The sequence below is a fragment of the Rhinichthys klamathensis genome, unplaced genomic scaffold, assembly GCF_029890125.1.
Source record: "Rhinichthys klamathensis goyatoka isolate OS25496 unplaced genomic scaffold, OSU_Roscu_1.1 h1tg000115l_1, whole genome shotgun sequence".
Taxonomy (NCBI): Eukaryota; Metazoa; Chordata; class Actinopteri; order Cypriniformes; family Leuciscidae; genus Rhinichthys; species Rhinichthys klamathensis.
Genome location: NW_026606652.1, coordinates 119,668 through 142,783, shown reverse-complemented (window position 1 = coordinate 142,783; position 23,116 = coordinate 119,668). Strand labels below are relative to the sequence as shown.

Genomic DNA, 23,116 nt, shown 5'->3' with positions numbered 1-23,116 from the left:
AGCTTTTGTTTATGTTCGCTGATCAATGTTTATATGTGCATAAAAGTCTAAATTCAATCTGTTCATCATAGAAAGCGATCAAGTCTCTTCAGAGTATTTAGGCTAAACCGCTCAATTCATATGAATTAGTTTTATGAACTTTTTGAAGCGTCAAAGTGGTAGTTGCTTAGCTGTCAATGGAGGGACAGAAATCGCTCAGATTTCATCAAAAAGATGAACAAAAATCTTACTGGTTTGGAACTTACTGGGTGAACTATCCCTTTAATCAACCTTCTAAATCATTTTAGGATGATTTCATTAAGTATAAATTACAATCAACCTTCTAAATCATTTTAGGATGATTTCATTAAGTATAAATTACAATCAAGTCACTGTATTCTTTTTAAAACAAGATATATTGTTTTTAGTCTTTATTAATGGATTATCTTGCAATAGAAACATTAATTTCAGAAAACTGCAAAACAGGCCAATACTATATGATAAATACATTTTTACACACTTTTTGATCTTGCATCAGTTCTCTAGAACTTTGCAAGTTCTCCTGTCATTACAAGTACAATCTAAAATAAAGATCTATGTGAAATAAATCAACAAGCAGTATGACAGTAATTCAACCTCAGAGATTTAAGTACCAATAAAGAAAGCACACGTCAGAAACACTGGAGCATTGTCGGTCCTGGAGAGCCAAAGTCCTGTAGAGTTTTGCTCCAACCCTGATAAAAGCTCACCTGCCTGTAGCTTTCTAGTAACTTCAGACATTGATACGCTTGTTCAGGTGTGTTTGATAAGGGTTTACGCTAAACTAGACTGTGGCGCTCTAGGACCGAAGTTCGCCACCCCTGTGCAAGACGGGAAACAAATACAGATATGCACAGCATTAAAAAAATCAATAATAAATAAATCAGCATAAGAATCTCAACCCTTTTTATGTGCAACTTTTTTGTTGAATTATTCCAGACAGCAATGCAAAATTACATGCAGATAAACCCTTAGTTAGGGTCAGTAGTAGAGACGGGTTAGCATATCAGACTACTGCTATCAGTTAAACATGACAATTACTCTATAGTGACACAAAATCGGTTTGGCATCATAACGCATTCAATTGAGTCTTATAGAGCGTCAATACTTCTGTCTCTGAACAACGAACGAAAGATGAGTTGTGAGAAGATAGAAAACTAATTTTTTTTTCATTCCAGTTCTGACTGGCAACCAAACCTAGTTAAAACAGAACTTTAGTAGTAACTACACCAGGAGTTAATGTGCATATTCATCATCACTGAGATCCGAGTCGTCGGCATCAACTGCCCCTTCAATCACAGATTTCTTCCCTTTACAGCACGAAACAACCAAACCAATGAGAAAGACCTGCAACACAACAGCAGATGCATTAAGACACACTACTCTCATGATATTGCATCAGAACCTTAGGTCCTTGTAGTGATGTGTTTATTAATTTCTTACAGTTCAAATAATATAGCAGGTCATTTTTAAAAAGGAATGTTTTTGCAAATTCATGAACTTACCAAAAGGAAAGCCCAGTTGCCAAAATAGTAGATGGTGCTGAAGAACCAAAACTTGTGCAGGAACAGATATGATCTTGTTACTGTGCACTGGTCTGTAAAACAAAAGGTGAAGAAAACGGTCCTTTCATTTAAGGTCCTTTTCATTAATATTGTTACACAATATTTCTATTTCAAATAAATCCTGATTCTATTTTTCAAAGTCCTGCTTTCAACCAAAATATTACGCCGCACAACGGTTTTAAACATTGATAATAATAAGAAATATTTCTTGAGCAGCACATCATCATATTAGAATGATTTCTGAAGGATCGTGTGACACTGAAGACTGGAGTAATGATGCTGAATATTCAGCTTTGCCATTACAGGAATAAATGGCATTTTAAAACACATTAAAATGGTATTCTCGTCCCTAGATACAGCTCAGGTCCCTGCTTTAATGTAAGTCTAAAAAGAATAAGCAAACACTAATGTGTTTGTAGGGTCAGAAGGTCAGTAGGTTAGTCTTTACCCCGCCGTCATGCAGAGCGAGGGAAAGTACTCACACATGCGTGACGATACGTGTTCTCATCAAAGAGCATGACACAGTACACTGTAAAAAGTGCTACACCCACAAAGTAGGTTTTATATATTTTAAATATTTGTAATCTAGTTTATTTTATTGGTTTTATACAAAAAGAGTATCAAAATACTTCCTCTTTACTTAAAATATATCAGTTTTTATATAACAATATATTTTAAATAAAACCCATGCAATTTATTTGGGTAGTTATTTGTATGTGGTTGTTGTGTACAATAAATGTTATAAAAGTGAGTTGACAGTGCACAATTTATTTGAGCAGCTGTCGATGTGACAGGTGTGTTCATCAAACGTAAATATTTTAAATTTTATAAGTTGGCATTATCCCTTTTTCACTGGCGGGGACTCCAGACAGATGCAATATCTTCCTCGGCACTTCAACTGTTTGGTCGCTGCAGCGGATCTGAATTTCAGGGTCTGATTAACACGGTGAGTTGAGCAAATTTAGCCGAATGACTGGTGATGTAAACTAAAGTCACAAAATCGCTTACTCCACTAGGGAGCTGAGGTTAGGTTTGCAAATTGTATAGCTAGCTATCCTGCACACATGGTAAGCTAAGATGGCTGCACAGTGTGGTCGATCGGCAGACAACAGCAGCAGTGTTTAAAAACACATACAAGTTACGTATGTAATAATTAGTTGCACAAATGCCCTCAGTTATATTTTTAGATTGCACAGATTAAATTTCGTGATCATATGCGATCGAAACGGTCGCAATTTCGAGCCTTCAGGCAATAGTTGTGCGGGCAAATAAGGGAAAGTAAGATGTGGTGTTTTATGGACAACACTTTGTTTTGTGTGTTCTGTGTCTTTGACAGAACTCAGAGATTATGTTATTATACTTTTGCATTACTAAAGCAGATGCACAGATTAGACTGTATGTATGTTTAGTAGTCTGTCTGATTTTAGAGATTTGATCCACGATATTTTAATGCTGCATTGTCAATTAATGACAGATTTTTGGTCTAGATTCTTATACTATTTCTAACCTATTACTTAAAGAAGTTACATTTACAACTGATTTTTTTTAACCTTATTTCTAACATCTAACATTTTCCTGGTCTTTAGATACCCAAGCACTTTTGTTACCTGGGGTCTTCGAGCTTCACATCCAGGTAAGACAAACTTCAGAATAGATTCAATTACAATTTGATCAGATTATACGTGTTCTGTAAGTCCAATAGACGTTCAGGGAATCTCCATACAAGGTTAAAAACTAGTTCAGATGTGGACATATTTTATGTAATTTAATGTCTAATTTAGACAATTTAAACTTTTTCTGGACCAAACACTTTCAGGATGCATTAAATTAAAACTCATGTTTATTTCAACGTAATTTCTAATTGCAAAGCAACTCTCAGACAGTGTGTGTTTGTCCAAAAATCATGAAATCATTACTGTCTACTTAGGGCAGGCAGCTTAAGGTCCCTGGTTCGAATCTGATTTCTCTCATGATCCAAATATGTATAAATGACAGATGCTAAACTGTCTAAAGGTGTCAGTGCGTGTTTGTCCAAAAATCATGAAAAGAAACTTCACTGTCTGTGAATTGCTTTGCAATTACACATGAAAATTACATTGAAATAAATGTGAGTTTTAATTTAATATATCCTGAGAGTGTTTATTTGGTCTAGAATAAGTATAAATTGTCCAAATGAGACCTTAAATGATGTTGAAAATTGTCCACATTGTCCACATCTGAACTAGTTTTCAACCTTGAATGGAGCTTCCGTGAACGTTCATTATAGAACACCTCAAAAAAAGTCGTAAAAACGTTCATTCTGGCTCCTCAGTGGACGTCTTTTCAATGCACGTCTTTGTGACAAAGACGTTGAAAAGATGTCTTTTGGACATAATTTTGCTTAGTGGGTTTATTAATATTGTGATGATATGGGGTGATTACATTTGCTCTGGAAAGATATTTAAACTCTGTAGCTTAATTAACAGTAATGTGATGACCAATCAGGTACAGGCAAGGACAATTGCATTTGTTTTATTGTAATGCATCCTTTGAACCAGAAAAATACAACACTCATGCTAGAGTAGATCATGATATTTTAGTACCCACAATCTATGGCATTGTCATGGTAGACTTCACTCTGGTCACATGTTCTAGTCACAGTATCCATCTTGTATCCACCACCTTTAGCAACAAAAGTACAATTTGGACTTTGTGTCTTATCTCTTCTACCTGTCTGCTAATATTCATCTCATTTCCTATTTGTCTGACCAAACTCTTGTTTCTTTTTTGTCTCCACCAATAGAGTCGGGCTGAAAAAGAGGTGCACGCTGAGCTTGGCAGTTGCCCACTGAAAATTTACATGTTTCATCACCCCGAAACGATTGGGATTATCATATAAGGACAGCCCGTGGTCAGAGGTGTGCCAAACCTGTTGAAAGCATGCTGCCTCCTGTTTGAACTTACCTATGCTCTCGACCTCATGTCTCCCTCAAAACTGGTGTATACTTGATATATATCAGAGGCTTTTTGTAGGATTGGACCCTGTGCGTCCTAAACCATCATCATGTAATTTTTGACATTGCAGTTCCAGTGTGATACAATGTGATGTTATGGCTCACATTTACCTTGATCCAAACATTTCAGATTGGGCAGTTTGGATATTTCACTGTACTGTTCAGAACAGGTTGAAAATACACTTCTACAGTGTTTGTTTTATATTAGAGTGTATGTGCGGCCACATTTATTTGCTGTTTTGTAGTCACTGTTAAAAGTGACACTGGTTGACATTGAATAAATTATATATTGTCTTCAATCTATCTTCTCATCTTTTTCTTCTTCAATTGAATTTGTAATTGTTATTGACAATTAAAAAAATATATATTAAAATGTTTATTCACATATGATTAAGTAAATTTTACTAAGAAAATAAAGTTCATAAAACCTAATTAAAATGAGTACAGGTTACTTGTAGCAACCCATAAATAAGTTACCTGTACCAAGAAAAGTAGGTTTATCCAACTGAGTAATACTAGTACTATTAGTTAACTCAACTTGATTTTGTTGCGTTTCTATAAAGTAATGTTAAAGTGTTCAATATACTTAAAAAAGGCTGCAAGTTGAATCAACATAAAACATCCAATGCAGCCACTTGCCTCACTTTTTATAAGTTAGATCTAGGTATTACTTTTTACAGTGTAATTGCTGACACACACGCTTTACAGGTTTGTGCTAACAACACGCCTTTCAATTAAATGCATGAGAGAACCTTTTAGCTAGAGCCGCCTCAAGCTACACTGATCAGAAAACCGGCATCAAGCTGATGACCATGTCAATGAAGAGGAAACCAGTGAAAACAATAACAAACATCAGGATTAAAATGACAATTTAGGTGGTACTTGGCAACCCAAAATAGCCGACATTTTGACAAATCCGGAGAAGAGAAAAATATGTATTAGTTACATTTCCAATAAATAAGCCTCATAGTTTGAGGGAGAAAAAAAATCAAATTGCGATATTTCTGATAAAAATTGTGATTGAGATTTAAAATGCGATTAAAACTAATTCCAGGTTTGCATTCGGCGGATTATGAGCTGCTCACATGTAAGAACACACTGCAACGCTTCACTCTGAAACACGCAGCGCAGCAAATTTTGTTTTAATTAAATCGATTTCATATATTGAGATAATCGCGCAAAGCCATATTGCCATTTCATTTTTATTTCGATTAATCATGCAGCCCTACAAATAAATGTATTTTTTTTCCCAATGTCTAATAGGTCTTCTATATATATATATATATATATATATATATATATATATATATATATATATATATTGTATTGCTGTAAACAGCCTGAAAAAAAAGTGAATAATGGATTTCATCTGCTTTAAAAACAATTTGTCAACATCATCAGCCACATTAGTGCTGTTACCACAATAACATTTTCATTATCAGTCCATTTTGATAATTATCATGATGAATGTCAAATCTTTCTTCCAAGCTTAAAGGCAGATTTTTGCTTCTCAGTGAAAGTTGTAGAAACCAGATGGTTAATTGTGGTTTTAAACTACTCTTTATTTGTCAGAAAAGGAAACAAAAACTTCCCAAACAGCTTTCACAAATCTGAGGTAGAATATTCAAAACATTTATAATAATCAAATATTTCTATACATAAAAATATGTATGATAAATCCTTTTCCAGTAATTTGTTTCTTAACAAAATAAATATATTCATAGAAAGTCGTATTTCTTAAGTTTCTGCATGTCTGCAGATGTTATTATTTCAAATCATAAAGAAGGTTTATGTTGCCTGAGTTTGATGGCATGTATCTTTGGCCCAGTTTGTAGTGCAGGCTGCAATATTAATACTATTACATATTTTGTCTCTTAGAAACGCACATTTGACAGTAACTTGAATTGACAGTAGCAGTAGCTCGAGTTGGGACATAGATGTAACATCACTCATATCATGGTAAAATGTAACTACCGGTATATGGTTTCTTATGGTATTTGTTATTGGCCTAAATACATGACACAAATACTGTAAATATATTCCATTACTCCTTTAATACATTTTCCACGTCTACTACAGTAACAATACAATAAAATTCGATATGGACATCCCATCACGAGTAGTGCGGTTTCATTCCGCTTTTGGTGCAAAGACATATCAAACTTTTGTTATCATTTGATCTGGGAAAATTATATTGTGATAATTAGTTATCTTGTTTTATCACCAAATGTGGTTTAATTTAAGGTTAATATGTCTGTTGGTCTTATGTTTGAACTACACAATGAAGTGGGCAGCAAGATAGCTAATGTGAGATGTTCCTGTATGCAGAAGTTCATCTGGGCTCACGGATCAAACAGAGCGAGTGTCACTACAGCAGGAGGGTTGTAATCAGCTCAATCTGTCGAGGTGCTTGTGAAGAAGCTGCCCTACAGAGTGGGGTCTACAGAGGGAAGGGAGGAGAAGTAGAGAGAAAGATCTGATAGTGTTTATGCAGATAATTAGCAGCTCCAGGCATGCAACAGGAGGTTCGTTGAGGCATGAAAACCTGCTTAAAAGAGAGAAGGAAAACCCGAGCGGCACCAGAGGTCACTGAACTCACTCTGTGTTATCCATCCTATCATCTCATGCACATGCAGTCAAAGGCTCCATTTGCACTCGGCATTAACCTCGGTCCCAAGTGATCCCATCACAAGTGGTCAGTCAGAACCAGGATTGCTGCTCAAATCTAGTATTACATGTAGTCTTAAATGTCTCCACTGACCACTTGCATATCACTTCCTACAGAGTGAGTATCAGAGAGTATGGACACTTCTAAATGTTCCATCAGATGGAAGCTTCCTTAAAAAAAAAAAAAAAAAAACTCTAGGGGTAGTTTAGTACCTCCAAATGTGGTTTGAGTGATCTGATAATTGAATATTTCAGGATTGTGTGTCAAAATCATGTCATTTTTAAATAGAAAAGCAAAGTTAGTAAAGATAGATGTGGCAAGGGGGACATGGTTCAGTGAGGTCTGCAAAGGGAGAGAGAGCCAGGAGACAAGCGGCTTGTAAGTAGGTCAAGTGTAAATGACAAACACCTGTGTCTTGTTTCAGTAATTGGTGTGGAGAGACTGTATAAAAGCCACCAGGAAACAGGAAGCAAGGAAGAGATTGACTGAGGCCTCGTGGCGATTGTGTGAATGCTCTGGAGAGCTGCCGTTGTATTGAATGTGTTGAAAGAATTTATTTTGAGTTTATTTGAAGCGCAGAGTGCGCTTGTTTGTTTTGAAAAAACCATGAGCCTCAGTAAAGCCGACCCGGTCTCCTTCCTTCCACATATACTGAAACCCGGGAAGGAAGGAGCATGCCGCCGTCATCATGCAGTCCCGGTCAGGTACGCTGAACCACGCCCCTTGCCACAATAGACTTATTTGTTTGAAAACTAAAAAAAGTCTAGATAGACAGACAGACCGACCGATAAAGAGATAGACAGACGCACAATAGACAGACAGACAGACAGACAGACAGACAGACAGACAGACAGACAGACAGACAGACAGACAGACAGACAGACAGACAGACAGACAGATAGATAGATAGATAGATAGATAGATAGATAGATAGATAGATAGATAGATAGAGAGATAGAGAGATAGATAGATAGATAGAGACACAGATAGATAGATAGAGACACAGATAGATAGATAGAGACACAGATAGATAGATAGAGACACAGATAGATAGATAGAGACACAGATAGATAGATAGAGACACAGATAGATAGATAGAGACACAGATAGATAGATAGATAGAGACACAGATAGATAGATAGATAGAGACACAGATAGATAGATAGATAGAGACACAGATAGATAGATAGATAGAGACACAGATAGATAGATAGAGACACAGATAGATAGATAGATAGAGACACAGATAGATAGATAGATAGAGACACAGATAGATAGATAGATAGATACACAGATAGATAGATAGATAGATAGAGACACAGATAGATAGATAGATACACAGATAGATAGATACACAGATAGATAGATAGATAGAGACACAGATAGATAGATAGATAGATAGAGACACAGATAGATAGATAGAGACACAGATAGATAGATAGATAGATACACAGATAGATAGATAGATACACAGATAGATAGATACACAGATAGATAGATAGATAGAGACACAGATAGATAGATAGATAGAGACACAGATAGATAGATAGATAGATACACAGATAGATAGATAGAGACATAGATGAGACAGACAGATAGAGCCGAACAATTGACAGACAGAAGGAAGGAAGGAAGGAAGGAAGAAAGAAAGGAAGAAAGAAAGAAAGAAAGAAAGAAAGAAAGAAAGAAAGAAAGAAAGAAAGAAAGAAAGAAAGAAAGAAAGAAAGAAAGAAAGAAAGAAAGAAAGAAAGAAAGAAAGAAAGAAAGAAAGAAAGAAAGAAAGAAAGAAAGAAAGAAAGAAAGAAAGAAAGAAAGCAGTCCTCTGGTTCTGGCTCAGTAGAAACTGGACCTGTTTGAGAGCAGGCACCATCCTCCCCTCCTGCACTTTTCCTGCCATCTGCAGCTCAGCAGATGCTCACCTGAGTTACGGGGCAGATGGTTCTCAACAGTGCTCTGGCTAAACATATCATCGTGTACACACTGACCCGGTTCACCTTCAGATCGCAGTCACTGCTGACGGAGCACGCTTGCCAAAGACCACAGCCATTCAGACCCAAAGTCTGCTCACTCGCTCGGTATGTGTGGCATTGTGTTGGCATGGGCCTTTTGAGCACCGACTGTTAAAGGGGTAGTTCACCCATTTATAGAAAATTCTGTCATCATTCACTCACCCTCATGTTTTCCAAATTTGTATGCTGCTATTTTGTTTGTGGAATACAAAAGTAAAAATGTATGAAAAATCTGAATTTATAAATGTATGAGGTAATATTCACAGCAGGTAAGGAATACAGGTAAGTAATACATAGTCCAAGTCATATACCAGACATTGCGTGTGAGACAATGAGCACAGGTGTGTGCTTATATGCCAGAGGTGATGAGTGTACTGATGAGGAACAGGAGGGATGCTGGGAAATGTAGTGTGCTAAGGTGACTGGATATGGGAGCTTGTGACAAAGACCACTATAAATATAAATACTGTAGACTACTATAAAAGTAGTTCATACTGCACTTAAGTCGTAGTCTTCTAAAGCCATACAATAGCTTTGAGTGAGAAGCAGATGAAAATCAAAGTACTTTTAATTAATTATAATAAATGTAAAACGGAACAAATAAGAATACTTTGGGGTCGGTACGATTTTTTTAAATGTTTTCGTAAGTCTCTTATGCTCACCAAGGCTGCTTTTCTTATCAAAAATACAGAATAACAGTAGAATTTTAAATAATTGCTTTCTGTTTTAATATAATTTAAATAGTCATTTATTCATGTGATGGCAAAGCTGAATTTTCAGCATCAGTTCTCCATTCTTCAGTGTCACACGATCCTTCAGAAATCATGTCGATTTGCTGCTCAAGAAACATTTTTTTATTATTATTGAAGTTGAAAACAGTTTGTTTGCTTCATATTTTTGTGGAAACGTGATACATTTTTATTTCCAGGATACTTTGATGAATAGAAAGTTCAAAAGCAGTCTATATAACTGTAGCCTATATCTATATAATATCTATATAAACAGCATTTATGAGAAACCAAAATCTAACACACAAAATGTAACATTGTGTTTAATGTTCTTTTGATCAATTTAATGCATCCTTGCTGAATAAAAGTATTCAAAAAAAGAAAAGAAAAATCTCACTGACCCTAAACTTTTTAATAGTAGTGTATATAATAATAATAATAATAATAATACATGTCATGTATATTAAAAATGATCATCAATCAACGTCATCAATGTCTAAATGGCATTGGTAACACGTCAATTTTGGATACAGCTGCATGATTAGGAGAGAATAATGACTTCAATTTTGTTCTTTTACTCACATTAAGTTATTATACGACTTAAAAAAAAACTTTGGAATGACCGCATTTGGACCTCTTTTTACTGTCATTGTAGAGATGGTAATGGCGAGAACTGTTAAACAATTCTTCACAATTTTCCCCTTTCTGAGAAAATGAGAAAGGTTTGGAACAAGATGAGTGCGAGTTCATAATAACAGTTTTCATTTCTGAGGAAATTATCCCATTAACAGAGGGAAGTGACTGAAAGAAAGCCCGTGTCAGACTGTGAGTTCAGTGTGTGGTCAGTACAGCGGAGCAGCCCTCTCTGAAAGCATGCATTATTAATGATGACTCATTTGTTTCTGTGTATACACTGAAAAAGAACAGGATGGAAATAGAGGAAAAGTGCTCTAAAGTGCTCTCTCCCTATGAGAAGAACATTCTCTTAACCTCTCAGTTTGTTTGGGGATTTTTGATTGTTTTTGCCCTTTCTCTACAATGTTTTCTGAAAGCACTCTGCACATTTCACTACGTACCCGAGTTTTCCGGGACCGCTGAACCTCTGGCCATTGCTCTCGATGGAAAGCTGCCTGGCTCTACTCAATCTGAGTGAACCCCAGAAATGGGTCTTTGAAAACTCCCTTATCCTCACCCTATCCTGTTGTGACAGTGGTGTGGATCGGACTGTTAAGGGGATGATATCGTCTTATGTGTTTGGTGAGCATAATCATTGGGATCATTATTTGCCAGAGCTGAGGTATGCTATCAATTCTGCTGTTCAGGAGAGTACTGGATACTCCCCAGCAGAATTACTCTTGCAAAGAAGGTTGAAAGGACCTTTTGAACGTGTTCTAGAACCACACCAGACTAGTCTCAGGGTTCTTAAAGATTTGCAGGAGATTGTAGAGAAGAACTTGTCCCGAGCGAAAGAGAAGCAGAAACGTTTTTATGATGCTGGTCGTAGGAATGTGACTTATTCCAGGAGAGATAGGGTTTGGATGAAGGCACATCCCCTCTCCAAGGCTTCTCAACAATTTGCAGCCAAGTTTGCAGCCAAATGGATTGGGCCTTATCGAATTGTAGAAAAGTTAGGTCCAGTAAATTTTCGGGTTGTGCGTGAGGACAATGGAGAGGATTTGCGTACTGTCCATGTGTGTAATTTGAAGCCTGCCTTCCCTGCCGCTGACGAGTTTGATCTTAAGGAAATGGAGGAAGCCTTGAGAACTTTTGCTGAAGAGTCAGATGATGAGGAGTTTCTAGGGTTTTAATCTGGATATAATGATGTCCTAGTCTAATTAGCACTCCATTTTGCAATGATTTTACAAATGATGGAAATCTAAATGTTGAATGCAGGAACTAATGCTTTATGCTGTCGTTGTTGTAGGGTTTCATGTGTTTCATGTATTGACATTTCCCTGTTGATGAGCATATGGTATGTTCCAGAATATTAGGGAATCTTTCTCCACGGGGGGAAGAATGTGACAGTCGTCAATGTTTTTCTTATTACGTATTGGAGATGGCGCTGTTATGCGTATATCCGGGGAACCAGGTGGGAAGTTATTTTAAGGAAGTGTGATTGCGCTTCGCTCTCTCTCTCTCTCGCTCTTCCGCCTTTGTTGTCAGGCGTGGGTTATTCGCGGTCATGGTCACGTTAGCAGACGGCTTGTGAGTATGGTTGTTGTAGGCCGTGCTGCATTGATGTATTAATGCTGCGGACTTTTTCTGTTTTGCGATTCATATTTTGAGGAATATGTTTCCCTCATTGAATTTCGTAAAGCATTGGAAAGTTGGTTCGAGAGCGGGTTTTGCGTGTAAATGGAGCGTGGGATTTGCGTGTGATTGGAGTGGTTGAGAGAGAGCGGTTTCCAATCCGGTTATATTGTGTTTAGATGTGGATTCAGGGCATTATAGGTACTATGTTTTGAGGAGGTTTTTGTGGTAGGAAGGATTTTTCTTTTGGGGTTTATTTTTGGCGCTCGAGTTGCCGAATTACTTTGTAAATATTGTGTGTGATGTAATGAATTGTATTTCAGCCCCAGTAGTCAATGAGTGATATGGTAAGCAAACGTTTTTTTGTTTTTTGCTTGTTTTTTCACTTATGTGGTTGCTTTATTGTATTTTGATTTCTTTCTGCATACGATTTATTGCATTGCATTTAATTAGCTGAATTGTTTATTTTGATTTATCTGTCATTCATTTATTACTGTAAGGTAATTAAAAGGTAAATGTTCCTGGGACTGAAATTAATAGAACATGTTCATTAAATCTTATTTCCATTCTAGTTATTACTTTTGGAATGGAATGTATTGATGTGCTGAATGAAAATACAATATGATTGGAATTGAACTTGACTAGTAGATATTAAATTGACTTTACTTCTGGTTCCTTGTTCTGTTGTTTCTTAATTGATAATATCATCTCTATGTGTAGTATTTATGAGTGATTAATTAAATAATTGTGGTGGTTTTTACCCCTGGCGCCCGAACTTGATCTTGTAAGGCCTAATACCGTCACACTGTCTTGAGGTCTGATATTATATATTATGATATTACCCTATATTGTCTTGAGGTCTGGATATTATGTCTCTCAGATACCACCTACCGCAAACACAACCTTCTGCCTTCTGGTTCCAGATGATGATATGGCTTATAAAAAGTTCCTCATTACGAATGCAGTACTCAATCAAAATCTGTCGGTTTCTCATCTCATCATATATCTACTGATTTGTGCAACCTTTGCTTAAAAATAATTAACTTGATGGTCCCTGTCAGTTATCATCATCAACAGTACTGAAAAACATTACCATTAAATGAAATAAACATAAAAACTGAAAACTGAAAGTAACATTTCATTAAGTACGGTTTCCTCAAGAGCAACACAACTATTTAAAAATATTGATAATAATAATAAGAAGAATGCCTCTCAAGCAGGTATTTCAGTCACGAAAGTTCAGCTTCTATCTCCTTGAATTGGGAAACATCAAATTCTTCAAAGCTACAATTAAATTTCACCAATAAAAACTGAAACTAAATGTCTCAAATTCAGTTTCTAAATGATCAAATCATGACAAAAAAACCCTGCAATTTTCAGGTTGGAGAAGCCAATGCGGATGTGCAGTCATAAGCGCATGTCTCAGAACACTGACTGTTTCTATAGCCACCGGAGCTTCTAAAAAAGCGAATGGCTATATTACTTAGAAGGCGGGACTTATTCCGCCTTATACCACGGCCTGTTTAAATACTCGATTCTGATTGGCTGGAAGGTGTGCAGTAAAAACCGTTTAATGCACAGGTAGTTCCAGTCAGTTTGATTACAGTTCGAAATTAATCCGCTACTATAAACATTGGTAACCATAGTAACAGAGTTACACTTGCAAAAGAGTGAGAGAGAGACACACATTATGAAAACGTTAGGTAGGCTCAGAGCCATAGAGAGAAAGAGTTGCAACGCTCTTTGATCGCTCGCGATGGCTGTCACGTGGTTCATGTAAGCCCCAATAGTTCCAAAACATACGTGGGCTGTCATGTTCTTCTATGGGACAGACAGCAGCGATTGCATTATTGACCGGTAAATATAAAATAAAACACACACCCAAGTACTTTTTCAGCTGTTACTGCATTATTGCATTTTGTTAATGTCAGTTATGCATTTGGAGAGGCAGGGTGACAACGAAATAGCCTACTACTGTATATTACTTAGATACGTTTTAGGCTTTTTTTTTTTTTTGAGGTAAAAGACAGAGCTAGATAAGATCGAAGACGACAAAGATGAGTTCAATACGAAAAAGACAACTAAATGGGCAGTTAACACTTTCAGTGACTTGTTGCGCCAAAGACAGAACAATTGTGATTTCGAGACCTAACGTTACTCTGCTTCTCTTTTAAATGAGACATTTCGGGAGTTTTATGCCTCTGTTCAGTCTACTGCTGGACGCGAACAGTGTTGCAAGTTTGATGCGTCTCAGAGCAGGTATAAACCGTCACATTACAAATACAACATCATAAGGGATAAAGACTTCAAGTCAAGCAATGCCGTCTTTAAATCAGTTTTAAAGCGCTACAGGAAAAATGGAAAAGACACCAGCGTTCATCATCCGTGTAAGAAAAGTTTGGTTTGACATACAGCTAATTCATTTAAATAAATGACATGATTAGTTCAAATAAAGCTTGCCTTGTCACTGTCATTGTTGCCTATCATTCATAAATAATTTTAATAAATCCATGAATCATTAAGTTATAGCCCTACGAGGGGACTGTAGACTTTAAAGAAGAGACCCTCATAGGTAACTCGCGCACGCATCTCTCTCTCTCTCTCTCTCTCTCTTTCTTCTCTTTCAGTTCTCTGTCTCTCTCTTTTAATAATGAATTTAAATAAATGTGATAATACATTCAAATAAAAGCAATCTGATTGCTCTACTTTATTTAAAGCGGACGGAGTGCTAGAACTAACGAGCCGTAACTTAAGAAAATAACCGTCATTTTTACACGTCTGTTAAAAAATTACATTGTAAACATCAGTTACAGCTTTAACTTCTTATTAACTTGGCAAATAACCGAGGTATAAGCGGGCAAATATACCTCCGCTTCGCGTCGGGTGGTTCTTCGCCTCTACGTCTTGCATTAAAATCCTTTAATGCATGGCTAGCCGTGGATTATCCCTTACATAATGTCTTTCTATATAGCCTATAAAGTCTTTGCTATTACGTTTTTTTTGTCACATATTGTGATCAGAAGTACGAAAAGGGTGTTAATTGGCATACATGTGCAAAGAGCCCTCCATTTAAAAATCACTAAAAAGCTGTCACTCATCTCAGTTCATTGCAATCTTACAAAGTTCTGTTATAATCAATTAAGCTGTCTACATTGCACAATTAATCTCTCATTTACATTGTGTCTAAACTTCAATTGTTATAAAGAGAGGATTCGTGAGCGTGCAGTACCCAGCACTAAACAAAAACTGGCGTTTAGAGCGCTGAGTGGAATCTGACTAACTTTCAACACTTCTGATTGGCCATTGCGTTCAAGAGATAAACATGTCTGTGATTGGCTTCATTGCTCAACGCTGCAAAAACACGTTGTAAACAGAAACCCTTTGACACTTTTCAGAGCGCGAACACAACTATGCCCTGGGGTGTTTGTCATATATGATATTATTACAGTTACAACTGAGGGTGCCATAAAAGCGTGCCTGCCTCTCATGTGGCACCCCCCTGTCATTCTGAACCCAAGGTAATTGCCTATGTGGCCTATGCCATGGGCCAGTCCTGCTTTGGGGTACGCCATGAAAACCTCATCTTTTTCATTACTTGCAAAAAATAAAAATAAAAAGTAGGCCCAAGCCTGTTATATCAATGACTGTATATGAAACAAATGCTATTGTATTGCATTTTTTGCAGTCTCAGTAACAGCGTGTATACGAGAACTGTGTGCACTGGGTCTGAATCAGCTTAAATGAGACTCCATTAAGATGCATTAGACTCTCTCTATGTACCAGCGGCCCACATCTACCACTAAAGTAACACCATGGGGTGCACATGGCGGCATGGACCTGTGCCAGGCGGTGCTGACGTGGCTATTAATTAAAGTGTTCCTTAATTATCTGCTCTGTTTTAGTGCTTAGCTGAGTAATTATAGCCAGCTCTCAATGCACCAGACCGGGGGTGAATTCAGATAGAATAAGAGACAGACAAAGGGAGGAAAACAAGCGATTGATGGTTTAAAGCAATAGTTCAACCAATAAAAGAAAATGATGTCATCCTTTTACTCACCCTCATGCCATTCAAAACCAGAATGACTTTCTTCTGTGAGGCACAAAAGGAGGATTTGGTAGAATTGAACTGGTCACTCTTTTTAATGCATTTCCAATAAATGGAAATGGAGTCATTTGAGCTTCAAAAAGGAAGTAAAAGGCAACATAAAAGTATCATAAAATTTGTCCACATGATTCATGCAATATATTCTTAAGTCTTTTGAAGACATATGACAGCTTTGTGCGAGAAACTCAATATATTATTATCTTTTCCTTCCAATTAAGCTGTTAACCTCTGTGACCAGATCAACTCGAAAAGACCATTTAGACCAGTTTTGTGAACCAGATGAACTGATTTATTGAAAAGATCAGACTCAAAAGAATGAATCAGTCATGAATCAGACATAACCACTTCTGTCTGATTCATGAATAATTAATTATTTATATCACTTCTGTTTTGTGAAATGATTCATTGAAAGAATAAATCTTCCTAACCTTGATCAACATTAATGTGAATGTAAAGATCTTAATTTTCACTCACATGGTCTGTTTCTCATTATACAAATTTACCATATGTCTTCAGAAAACTTGGAATACAGTGAACAATTAATATGTACTACTGATGCCTTGCGTGTCCTCATTTATTCTACATGCATGGAAAAGATCAACCAGCACAACTCTTCAAAATCGTCCTGTTGTGTTCTAAGGGAGAAATAATAGGTTTAGATCAACATGAGGGTTGATCAATAATGACAACATTTTCATTTTTGAGGAGAAGAAACACAAATCCTGGAAGTGTTATCAGTCACTATATTGGAAGCAAATGCACTTTCCACTTTTCCTTCCTTTTTTTCTCTATCTTTCAATCTGTCTCTTTTTTTTTTTTTTGCCAACAGATGCCTAAATTTGGCACTGATTTCTCAAAAAGCTTCAACTGGAGCATTCGCAAACCTTTATCACAAAAGAATAAAAGTGAGAGCCAAAAACAGGCAGCGAGAAGGCATGGGCTTTCCAGAACGACCTAAAGGGAAAGAGAAAAAGCAGCAGAAAAGGTGAGTGTAATGTTCACATTGAGGAAGCTGCGGAATGGGAAGGCGTCAGATCGAGTGCGAAATTGCATACAATCAAAAAAAAAGGTGCCACTTTTCACTACAAATAATCTTGTGAGGTTAGAATAAAATCAGATTGAAAGTGCAGTGGAGGAGTGCAGCAGTAGAGCATGAGTGATATCAGAGCTGCTGTCTCACCTGTTACCAATCCTCATATTTATAGCAGCAATATAGCAGACAGACTCACGTGACTCATGATTCATACTAGTCATCCATAGCACTTCTCTGGGTAAATGTGCGTGGAGCAAGAAAATGGAGCATGTGAATACTTACTGAATCAGAACATCTTTAAAATTTATCAAGGAAAGGTAGTGAATTTGAATATAGCTCTGGTTTTAACCGCATATGAATAATTTAAAGCCATATACTGTTCAAAAGTTTGGGGTCAGTACGATTTAGGAAGGAGGAATTAATACTTTTATTCAGCATGAAATGCATCAAATTATGATGCATTAAAGTGATAAAATTAAAGTGTGGTAAAGACTTTAACATGGTTAAAAAAAAATATTTTTAAAATAAATGCTGTTCTTTCAATAAATGCTGCTAACTCAATTATATTAATCAAAGAATCCAACATTTGCACCAAATAAGCATATTAGAATGATTTCTGAAGGATTCTGTGACACTGAAGACTCGAGTATTGATGCCGATAATTCAGCTTTGCCATCACAGGAATAAATTAATTATATTAAAATAGAAAACAGTTCATTTAAATTGTAATAATATTTGACAATATTACTGTTTTACAGTATTTTTGATCAAATAAATGCAGCCTTGATGAGCATAAGAGACTTCTTTCAAAAACATAAAGAAATCTTAATGTGTGTTTATACAACACATCATATATAATTTATCATCATTTGATAGATAAAATGTGGATAAGTGGAAATTAGTTTGAGACAAATTTCCAAGGGACCAGTCCGAAATAAATGTAAAAATACATAAACTATATTTTAAGATTTTGTATATTAAAAGTAAAACTGCAAATGTTAAAATGACAAATGGCTAAAATGACAAAGGTCTCAAATCTCATTCAAATCTCACGTAATTTGCAAAATACGATGAGATCATCGCAGCTGGTCCACCTTTACAGGTACTCTGCCCTGCCCCATCTGTGAGCCAGTGGCATCACTCTCTCCTTCTCTCCTCCTTTTAAGCACTGTCCTTCTCCCTGGGCCAGCTCAAGGCTTAGCTACATCTCTCAACAATACAAGAGTTTGGTGGCTAAAGCCGGTCATCAGATGGGCACCCCCCTTCATTGGTCAATTTAAGCCCATAACGCTTCGGGAGGGCTCGACAGAAGATCCAGCGTCCTGGATCTACCCCTGCTGACCACCACCCCCGTTTTTAGTCCTTCAACAGGTTGGCTCTGCCACTGCACCTCCCGCTGTATCCAAATCCAATTAGATGCTGTTTCCGCCTGTTCAATGACATTGCCTATCAGCCGTTGCCTGGCCATCCCTTCAATCCCCAACAATCCAAGGGTTCTCCAGAGCGACTGTCCAGCAAAACCTCTGCAGCCGACCTCTACTGGTAGATTCCAGGCCTTCCATCCTTTTTGCTGGCTCTCGTGGATAAGGCCTTGAAATTTGATGAGCTTACGCTCATGTTCCTCCTCCATCCTCTCTTCTCAGGGTACTGTTAACTCTATGAGCACCACCTGCTTGGTACCTCTAGACCAAAGGACAATATCTGGTCTGAGGCTAGTGTGTGCTATCTCCTCTGGGAATTTGAGCTGCTTCTTCAGGTCTGCCCACATCTCTCAGTCATTTGCTGAGGCCAGGACCCTTCTGCTCCTGCGTCCTACTGCAGTGCTCTCTTCTGTCCTGACGAAATGGATAAAGTGATGCCCGTCGGAAAGTTATTTACCCTTCTTCCTTGCCTGTTCCACACCATCTGCAAACTGAGACAGGATCTTATCATGACACCACCGGAATTTCCCGTCTGCCAAGCTTGACCGGCATGCTGAAAGGACATGCTCAAGATTGGGTGGCTTTCCACACAGCGTGCAGCTGGGGCTCTCTGCCATCCCCCAAATATGGAGGTTTGATGGAGTAGGCAGGACATCGTAGACAGAACACATCAATAACTTTATCCGACATCCTTCCATGGTCCAGATGTCCTGCCACGTCAGGGCCCTTTCTCGTTTGCCCTCCCACCTTGTCCAGCTGCCCTGTTTTTTCATGACAACAGCCTTGACATGCCGGGTTTCCTCCTCTGCTTTACGGACCTCCCTCTGCACCATGCCGCGTCATTCTTTTGGGTCAGCTTTTTTTCCAGCTCGTTCTGGTGGAGCAACCCAGTCCAACCCTGCCCAGAGCTACTGTCACAACAATATCAGCATGATGCAGTCGATCCTCAGCCTCAGTCAGTGCTCTGTTGGCTGACCATTTACGACCTGTCCTTACCACAATACCTGCTTGGCATACTTTTTCGTCCTTGCTGTAACGCAGGATCATGGCCTGGCGTGTCTTTGTTGCTTTATAATCCTCGACCACTGATGTCACTGGCAGCTGCAGCTTGCTGCTTGTGCTATACAAGCCAATGGAGCAGAAGCTTCTTGGGACGCCCAGCCACCTCCTCAAATAGGTGTTATCTTCCTCTCCAATCCCTCGACGGTTGAGACAGGTATCTCATAAACAAGCAGAGGCCAGAGCAGCCTAGGGTGTAATCCGTGTTGGTAACCTCAGGCCTTATACTTGCCGGGTAGGCCGCTCTTCCTTAGGGATGTCATCCAGGTATCTGCTTGGGATAATCATCTCCCTCACACTCTGCTTATCATTAAGGTCTGGCCTGTACCATTTCCCCAAGCTCTTCACCGGTCTCTCTTGGACCGTTGGGATGATGGTATCTTTGATCCTGAGACGGAACCGGTCCTGGATGCGCCCCTTCCTCAATAGCAGGCTTCTGGACTTTCCTGGTTTGAACTCCATCCTTGCCCAATCGGGGAGCTCAACCAGATCCTCCAAGATCCATCTCCCTTCAGGTACTGATTTTGCCGTGATGGTGAGGTCGTCCATAAATGCTCTTATAGGTACCTGCTGGATGCCACTTGCCAACACTGTGCCTCAATGCAACTTCTCTGCTGATTTAACAAGAAGGTTCATCGCTGCCGGAAACAAAATCACTGAGATTGTGCAGCCAGTGACAATGCCCACCTCTAGCCCATACCTGTCAACCCTGCCGTTTTTCCCGGGATTCACCCGTATTTTTACCTTGCTATCATCCTCTTTAAAAATTTTCCCGTATTTCTCCCGTATTTTTAATCTTTCTATAAAAAATGTAAAAATCCCACTGGGCGCAAACCAGTTAACCGGAAATCCCGCCCTGCAGCTAATTTCATTGGTTAAGGTTACGCTGTGATTCACATGACCAATAAAATCTTTAGAATCGGCTGCAGGGCGGGATTTCCGTTGAAGTTTGGGGGGAAAAAACGCGCGAAGAAGAACAGCAGCATCCGAGGATGGACGAACATGAGAGAGATGGCATTGGAGACTATGTATGTAATGTAGGCTATTATGTATGTAATACAGAGTAGAGGTCTTCACAGTGCACCCGAGACCCGTCGACCCGGGACCCGTACGGGTTTGGGTCTATATTTTAAATGATCAGCCGGGTCCGGGTCAGGTCTGAATCTATTACTTCGGGTCCCGGGTCTGTTTAACATTGTGTGTAATACCCGTGCGATCGGAGTCATCGGACTCGATCAGAGTCAGAATGAGTCAGTCAGAACTGCTTGTGTTGTTTTGCAACTTGTAAAAATTAGGTAAAGAAAAGTGTGAGCCAAAAAAAGCGATCTCACTCTCTCTCTATCTCTCTCTGCCGTTAGAAGCAGAACGAGCGTGACACTCAAGCGCGTGTCATGTTTCTATGGCAACCAGAGTTCCGCCAAACCGCGCTTTACATTTTCTCCCATTTTTATAATAATATAAATGTACCGTCTTGTTTAATCTTAAAGTTTTGGTGGTCAGATTCAGACTCAATGCAGAGCAGAGAGCACAGATATGATATCAAATAAATAATGTCAGCGGCCATGGCACTGAACGAGCAATCGTTATTATAGTTCAAAAGGGCAAACAGTTAAAGTTAATATGCGAGTTAACTCGAGTCAGAATGTACATGTGCAAAGTTGCATTTGTCATCCATCACCGTGACATCAAGTGGACTTTTAAAGCTGAAATAATGAGTGGATTAAGCTTGGAATAACGAGAGAAATAACATGGATAGAACTTTCTTGTTGGTGGATTGTAATGCATCACAGTCAGTCAGGTAACGTTAACGTTACAAGGAAGTGAGACGACGGCTACTAAAATTAGGTAAGACAAAAAGTTTTATTTTTCGCAACTTGTGTGAAATAATATGTGACAATCGGGTCCAGTCGGGTTTGTGTCTTCCTGCCGGGTTCGGGTCCAGTTTTCAAATAATAGACGGGTCCAGGTCGGGTCCGGGCAGTACATTTATGGCATTTCTCGGATCTGCACAGGTCCGGGTCCAACTTTTGAAATAATATACGGGTCCGGGTCGTTTCGGTGTAGCACATTACGGGTCTCTTCCGGTTCGGGCATGAATTTTTGGACCCGTGAAGACCTCTAATACAGAGATTATGTATTTATTTATGTTAATATATGCGCAATTAATGTTTATTTAGCCTGCCTCTGCCATCCAGCACCCAAACCCCGGTTCTTCTACGCATCTTCGATAATCTTGGTGATTATGCTGGTGTGCTCAAGACAGCCTGCCACCCCTGGAACTCCCCCCTTTTGGATGGACGTGTCCATGTACCCGTTGTCCATCATAAAGGTGGTCAGCCTTTTCGCCAGAATCCCAAGAAAAATATTGCCTTCGACATTAAGGAGTGAGCTGGTATGGAATTGCTTAATCCCTATAGAGTTCTCTTCCTTAGGGATGAAGCATCCCTCAGCGACCAGGTTTTAATTATTTAAAACCTTTCAATCTAAATTTCATTCTGTTCTTCACATATTATGATCCCATATGGCTTCACAAGACATGGAGTTCAGTGCATGAGTCATATGAACTGCTTTGATGGTGCTTTTTATTCATTTTCAGAGCTTGACAGTTACAGACCCCATTCATGGTATGGAAGAGCAGATATGATAAATGATAAAAGGACTTCTCTTTTTTGAAACTTCCCTTTAAAAGTCACTTAAAAAATCACTTTAAAAGTTAAAGTGTTTTGCTGCAACCACATTGGCCAATGTGGGTCTTTCATGTTTGATGTCCCTCTGAAACTGTGTTGGATGATGTTAATATATTCCAGGTAAATGTTCTTCAGAAGACATTTACAATGTAATATGCAATAAATACAATTCAATGAAACAATTGTGACTTTCGCCTATTCTGAAAAACACTTTTCCTGTATTCTTTCAACAAGCACCTTATAGAACTATAACAAAACAACTTATTTCTGTTCTGTCCTACAACATTTTTTATAAATCACTGACATTTGGATATTATCTCTCGGTCTCTTCATTACAGCAGCATCTGAAGCTACAGAACACCACACTGTGGTGAAGAATCTCAGGTTTAGGAACAAACAGAATGACTGGCATCTGCCGACCTCCGTGAGAGCAAAGCCCAATTCATCCAGATAATGACTAAACAGTGATTTGTGTTGTGAAGAAAAGAAATTGTATTGTAACAAAACGAGCATAAGTATCTGCCATCTTTGAACATATCAAACATCATTGTCTCCTGAACATCCCTGATGCTGTTGCTAG

At 38.3% G+C, this 23,116-nt stretch overlaps 1 protein-coding gene across 1 annotated transcript in view; it reads right to left on the bottom strand.

The window, feature by feature from the left end:
* Positions 1-395: 395 nt before the first annotated feature.
* Positions 396-23,116, bottom strand: part of lmbrd1 (LMBR1 domain containing 1) — a 109,107-nt gene continuing 86,386 nt past the window's right edge. The window contains exons 15-16 of the mRNA XM_056254885.1: positions 1,524-1,615; positions 396-1,365 (exon numbers count right to left, since the gene is read on the bottom strand). Of these exons, the coding sequence (XP_056110860.1) occupies positions 1,255-1,365; positions 1,524-1,615 (203 nt within the window). The 3' untranslated portion in view covers positions 396-1,254. The remainder of the gene's footprint in view (positions 1,366-1,523; positions 1,616-23,116) is intronic.